The sequence below is a fragment of the Prosopis cineraria genome, unplaced genomic scaffold (assembly GCF_029017545.1).
Source record: "Prosopis cineraria cultivar Desert tree isolate PC_DT_omini unplaced genomic scaffold, ASM2901754v1 PC9, whole genome shotgun sequence".
In the NCBI taxonomy this organism is placed as follows: Eukaryota; Viridiplantae; Streptophyta; class Magnoliopsida; order Fabales; family Fabaceae; genus Prosopis; species Prosopis cineraria.
The window spans coordinates 18655388-18662558 of NW_026555340.1; the positions used below are offsets into that span (position 1 = coordinate 18655388).

General features: G+C 30.3%; 1 protein-coding gene across 4 annotated transcripts; it reads left to right on the forward strand.

Moving 5' to 3' along the window:
- Positions 1-2302, forward strand: LOC129320342 (uncharacterized). Of its 4 annotated transcripts, none has more exons than XM_054965755.1 (4): positions 2-240; positions 410-497; positions 570-715; positions 1973-2302. In XM_054965755.1, the coding sequence occupies exons 3-4, from the start codon at positions 587-589 to the stop codon at positions 2072-2074; spliced, it is 231 nt and encodes a 76-aa protein (XP_054821730.1). In that variant the 5' UTR covers positions 2-240; positions 410-497; positions 570-586; the 3' UTR covers positions 2075-2302. The 4 variants fall into 4 exon arrangements, with proteins under 4 accessions (XP_054821733.1, XP_054821730.1, XP_054821732.1 ...); XM_054965757.1 differs by having other exon boundaries at positions 410-485; XM_054965758.1 differs by lacking the exon at positions 410-497 and having other exon boundaries at positions 1-240.
- Positions 2303-7171: the final 4869 nt, after the last annotated feature.

The window sequence follows — 7171 nt, forward strand, 5'->3', positions numbered from 1 at the left end:
CACAGACTAGGAGAAATTATCGCCATCTTGTGCGCAGAAGCTGATCCCATGCTTGGACTCCATTGACTCGGCCGCGACGCCGACCAACTCCTGCTGTACTTCGATCAAAGAAATTATCGCCACTCAGCTAGCTTGCCTCTGCAATCTGTACGCCACCCCCGATTTGCTTGAAACTTTCGGCAGTAACGCCACTGCTCAGCCGCCATTGCGGCGTCACGAGCGATCTCTCTGACTGCAAGGGTACTTACTAGATTTCGTCGATTTTGTCTTCTTGTTCTTCAAGATTCTCTTGGGTTTTGTAGATTTCAATTGATTTCTTTCTTCTACATCAACCGGATTCATTAATTCCTTCTCTCTGACTTCTGAATCCCTTCCCTCTCGCGATGTTCTGGGTTTCCGATTTGGTCAGAGGCGAGGGGACTTGTGGGGACTGAGGAGAAAAGGAGGCGACTGTCGACTGAAGAGTGAAGCTGAGGACTGAAGAGGCGAGGGCGACGGTTTTAGGTTTTGTGTTTTACGCTCTTTTTCTTCACTGGTGATTTCTGACGGAAGATTTTTCGATTTTCCAGTTCTATCTTCCATCAAGATGTCTTCTCTTGGCACATCGAAGGGAATCCTTGAGATTGCTAAGTTTGGAATCTACGTGACTGTTCCCATCGTTCTTTTGTACTTTTTTGCCAACAATTCGAAGAACATCCAGAGATTCATGGGAAATGTAATTTTCTCCTACCCCTTCGTATTAAAAAAATGTTCAGTTTTATATTTCTTTTGATTTTCAAGTATAGGTTTTTGTGATTAAATAATTTTGTTCTCTGCTCCCTTGTTCAGAGTACAAGGCCCCTTATTCAACTGGTTCTCTTACGTGGAAATTATTGAACTGATTTCCTAGGGTAGGGTAAAGTAGAGAATTGTATATTTATGGGATGTTATGCATTCCATGTTAATGAAGATATAAACTTCACTTGATTAAGTGAGCTGCTTTTGGTTCATGGAGGATTAGAGTGGTGTTAATTATAATGCTTGATTTGTCATGAAAGGTTTCCTTCACCATGGGGTCCTGAAAACTAACATACATGGTCTTTTGAATAATTTAGTGGACAGAGGCATTGTGAATTGATTCAGTTTTACCATATTAGTTACATGTTCTTTATTCTTTTGGAGTTTTGAAGGCTTATGATTGAGAACGGATCTTTGGAATGAAGTCGATTTCCTTTCTCACCTGTTTTCAATGTTCATAACTTGTGTATCAATGAGTCATGATGTATAAACTTTCACAGCCATCTAAATTAATGCCAATACAGTGTACTCGGTATGTTTTCTTCAACACAATTGCCCTATGTATTGAATATATGTATTGTATGTTGTAACCTGTTTGTTACGAAAGAATTATTTGCTTTGCCAGCTGATGATTGAGTGGAAAGTGGATAATGCTTTGTTCATTCTCCAGTTAGTTATTCGTGATACGACGGCAGGACATGTATGGTTAGAAGTTCAGAGCTTGCTTAAGGACATTTACTTGAAACGTCTATAGCTGGGAATGCATTATTTTATGAAAACCATTAAGGTTAAGCTTTCTATAATAGTGCATACTGTTTGTGGACTTCCAAAACAGATCAAAATGTTCCATTGGGCATTTTTATTTGTATTTGATCAAGTAGAGGCTTCACTAGCTGATACTTTCTTTGCACGAGAGATTCTTCTGTATGCTCAATATTCATAAGACATTTTAGGCAAAGCTTGTTGAAATATTGGCTTATCAATATGTGAAAGGTTAGTCTGATTGAAAACTTTAACATATTTAAATACCTATTAATGAATGTCATGGCTTACTTGCTTTTTATGAGGAGCATGACTAAAAATAGAGTATTTTCACTTTGCATGGTGTTAAAAATTTTTAATGATAAATTCCTACTCAGCATGGCTGGGGTTCTGTCAACAGTTTTGTTTAGAGTCACTTCTTTTGATGTTGCAGCGGTCGTATGTTGTATATCCACCGGAGGCACCAAGACCGCCATCGCCAGAGGAGCTTAGGGAGATGGCGCGGGAGTTGGCTCGAAAATCAAACGATCGGTGATGCTTCCTTGGATTGGAAATTGCTGCAGCAGTTGTGTACACCTGCCTATGTTTATACTTCTTAGCATGCTATGTGCAATGATGATGTACAATTAATCTAAATAAGATGGTATGTATTTGGAAAATGAGTTCTGTTAGGGCGTGTGTGGTACCAGGAACAGAGAAGAACAGGAGAGGGATGAACAATGTTATCATGTTTTATTATTATAACACTGGTCTTTTATTATCAGTTTCTCACTGTTTAGAATGTTGTAATTTATTGGAGGGGGATGGATTATGCGAATGATCTCTTGAAACAGTACCACAGTTATAAAAGAAGGCAATTCCACGCCTGCAACACAAACATACCCCAAAACAAAACAAAAAAAATCATGCAGGAATTCAAATGGCCAAGGTAACTGAGAAATTGTGTTTGGCCAAAAAAGACACAGATATCAACTCGCCGAATGGGAGAACCAGGCTTCACTCATACATGCCGTGACTTTTGGAATTTTTTTTATGCGGATGGACAGAAAAAGAAGTGGAAAGCATTAAAGGAAAGAAAACATGTATTCATGTGCGTGAACAAATGATAACAATTCAATAACCCAATTCTTTGGGAATGAATCACAAATATTAAGCGATATAATAATCAAAATTTGCATGTTAAATAGTAAATACATATGCTTTTGAGGAGATCTCACTAGGATGCTAAAAATTCTAACAAGGGCAGATTGACTGCAGTGCTACCAAAAAAAAATGTATTTACTTATATGCTACACTTTTAAAAATATTTTCTCAAATGCTATAAATTTAGATTTTGGTTTGATGCATACTAGTTTCAAAAAAATTTTAATATTATTCTGACACTATTAGGAAGATTAAAAATTTTATTATGAGAGATTGGATAGTCACATTTGACTATGTTCATAAAAAAGCTAACAGATGTATTGATCTCTTAACTCACCGACTTCTGTATGATACTTTTAATATTATGATTTTTGATGAATCATCGCATGATTGTCGAAATCTTATGATTTTAGATATGACTAAACCTTAATCTTTTACATGGTTTTACCATGGCCTTTTAATTCAAAAAAAAAATTAATATAGAAGTACTAAACTCGGTTTCAAGCCAAGTTCTATACTTTTAATATATACATATAACATATATATATATATATATATATATAAAGAAAATGTTGGTCTCGCAACTGTAGCATAGCAAGCTAACGCCTGCCCTCCTCTTCCCATGTACTTCTCTTCTTCTCTCCCTCCCTCCTTCCGTTGTGTGCATGGGTGCAGGGTAATTGTTCTCTCTTCCCATCCCCTCCTTATAACTATAACTATAATATATTATAGTTATAACTATTTAATAATAATATAAAAAGGACTAGAAAGACAATATTTTCCCTATAGTGTGTTTAAGTTAACAAGAATTTGGATTGAATCAAATCTCTTGTTTGGATGTGCAAAATTTTAAGTTTCAAATCCAAATTTATTCATTTCTTATTACATTTCTTTTGTAATTTCGAATTCTGTTTATATCATACTCTCTCCATTAAAAAATGTAAAATATTTTTGAACACACACAAAGACACAGAAGAAGAAGTTTCAAACTAAGTAGAAATATATAAAAATCACAAATGACAGTTGCAATTGTTAAAAACTCATGCGTTGGCTAGTCACGTTCTATTGTTATGAAGATTTAATTGTCCACATTAATGTTGAGTCCATGTTTCATTTTGTAAATTTCTCTTTTCTTTTTTTTTCTTGGTGAAAACTAAGTCAAAGGTCTTTCATTTGTCTAGAGACAAGTTCTCCTTTCTAAAGAAGATTATGTTATTTGTTCAAACATGCATTGTCACGTCCTCATAGTATGTTTACAATCTAAATTAGATGGCCGTATCAACTCTATGGCGTACATTTATTCTTCTTAGGAATTGAATATAAATACTAGAGAGTTAAAATTTATATGAGGATATTATAAGTTTTATAAAGATAGATATATTTACCATTTCTTTATTCATTAATTGCACGTTGATTTTCACTTTAATTGTTATCTAGGTAGACATTCTCACATATGGAAGGAGCATTTAAGTTCAAGAAAATATTGTTGTTGTCCCCACTATCTTCTTCAGCTGGAGCATTTAAATCAAAAGATATGCAACAATATTCCATGGTAGAAGGCTAAAGCAATTGGTAGTCCCGTGCATTTTTATTTCTTTTCTTTTGTCTATTTTTTCTCTCCTTTTTAGAAGGATGTATCTTCTCAAAAATTGCCCCTCAATTCATTTTGGCCTTCCTGTTAGTAAGTGTAAGTAAAGTTGATAGACTTTTTTTTACTGTCACTAATCAACTTTTCTGTAAAAGTATGAGAGAGAATTACTTAAAAAATAATATTATATTGTTTAAATTACTTTTTGGTTTTTTATTTGAGGATTAGTTTTAGAATTTCATTTATAATTATTCTTTATACTATTGTTGTATTGGTATTAGTGAAGTTAGTAGATATGACTTATAAATAGGACCGGAGAAAGTATAATATAACCATTTGTTATTAAGTACAAAATAACTTTAAATATATTATATTATTCACATACGTTACTTCAGTTTGAAATAATTTGTGTGTTATCATATATTTTATTGCTGCTTAATAGTATTCACAGATCAACACAGGCACAGATTCAGTGTGGAAAACATATATGCATATGGACAACATTGGTAGAAAATATTTATTTCTAATTTTTTATTAGAAATATAAAATATATAAATTTAATCTTATTTAAAAGCAATCATTTAATTAGGAGCTCATGAAAAATGGGAAGCTCAATCTCTCAAGAAACTCCAGAAGTAGGGTAACTTTCTAAGTAAAACAATAAGAAGTTCCAAAGTATTCTATATTAATATTCTAAAAATATCCTTTATAATCAAATCACTCAAAAGAAGCAAATAATTAAAAAAAAAGGCAAGAAAATCAGAAAACCTATAACCAAAGCATTAAATATGTCTATTATATATTGATGATTTATGTTAATCAAATCCCTAAAAGATGAGATCATCTCCATATTTGAATTCATCTTTTTTTTTTTGGTAAATAATGTAGTATTTGATATGAGCCTTGATTCTTGAGTGTGTCCGATAGGCCCCAACCAATCAAGATGGGTTTATATGTTGGGCTTGGATCATCGCTTTCGTTTTGCACCATTCCTAACCACCTCAACCACTCAAATTAATTTAGATAGAAAAATTATGTTTGGGTCCCATGTAAAAGACTTAATCAAAAATAAGTCCCACAAATTTTGGAGGAAAAAACTTCCCAATCTTTTGGATGAATGCATTTGGTGCTCATGGGACTGCGGCTGATGAGCACTACCCTTATGGAAGTTATCTGAGGCCTTCCTTTTTTTTTAAATGATATTTGTTATTGGTTTAAAATTATGTTTAAAATATTTTTATATTAAATTTATGAAAATAAAAATTATAAAAAGTTATAATATTAAATATGAATTATTTAGAGTATATCTAGATGAGGAAGTAATTAAAATTACAAAATTTTTAATATTAAATTGAACATTTCAAATTATATTTATACTGTCCATAATACATTTGATAGTCAATTTATAAAAATTATGAAAAAATAATATTAAAATGGGTCATCTAGATTAAATTTGTACTGGCTAGATTGATAATAATTAAATTTATTAAAGGCTTCTATGTTTTTTACATATTTTTATTTTAATAAATATAAAGTAAAAGTAAAATGCTTAAAATTGGACGACCTGGATCTTATCAGGGGTAATGAGTATTATGATATTTATTCTCTAATAACATAAAAAAAGTCCATATTTAATATTATAATTTTTATGTATTTTATTTTTATAAATATAGTATTAAAATATTTAAAAAATAATTTTAAATTAATGGAAGGGATCATTTGAAGAGAAATGAAGGGACAGATCATCCCATAAAGTGATGAGTGTGTGGTGAGCACTGAATGCATTTCTTGGTGCTCATATCTTGTGATGAGCACAGCACACTCATTGGGTATGGTTTCATCTGACCTTTTTATTTTATTTTGAAATGATTTTTGCCGTTTATTTAAATTAATTTTTAAATATTATGTTTATTAATATAAAAATTGTAAAAAATTTAATATTAAATCTAATTGAAATGAATACTATTTCACCTTTGACAAGATTGGATCTAAATTTTAAGATTTTTTTTATTTTACATTTATAAAAAAATTATAAAAAGTATAAATATTTGTAATAAATATGTTCATTATCAATTTTTTTAGTGCAAATTATCTAGATGATCAAATTTAAAGTTTTTTTTATAATTTTATAATTCGACTATCCAAAGATATACTGGATAGTTTCGATATAATCTGAATGACCTAATTTAATATTAAAAATTTAAAATTTTATAAATTAACTATTTAAATATGTTATATATAGTCTAGATTTAATATTAAATTTTTTTTATAATTTTTATACTAATAAAGACAATATTTAAAAATACTTAAGAATTAATTTAAATGAACAGTACAGATCATTTTAAAGTGAAATGAAAGGCTCAGATGAAGCCACGTTTGATAAGCACACTCTGCTCATTACAAGTGATGAGCACCAAATGCGGACATAACTTTTGAAACCCATTTGCATTTTATAATAAGAGTGAAAAGGCTATAAATTCCCCTAAAAAAGTGAGGATGTGGCGGACAATCATGAGTTTCAATTAAAAAAATAAAAAAAATTATTTTTGATCCCTATAAATTAATTTTTATTTTAAAATTAATTATTTTTATAGTATAAAGAATATAACATATGCTTTTGATGTACTTAAATAATAGAAAAGATTTAATATTTTTTAAATTTTTTTGTGAATTCTAAGGTATAATATCAAGATTAAAATGCATTTTAAATGTCTACTAAAATTAAAATTAAAATTAAAATATTTTATAAATATTGTAAGTTGGGAGCTTTTTTTTTTTCTTAACTCCAGTCAGTTTTTTTTATTAGTATACACGATAACAAATTTAACTGTAAAAAAAATAATAATAATAACAAAAATCTGCAACAAAACTCGAGCTACAATGATGAATAGTGTTTTCCGA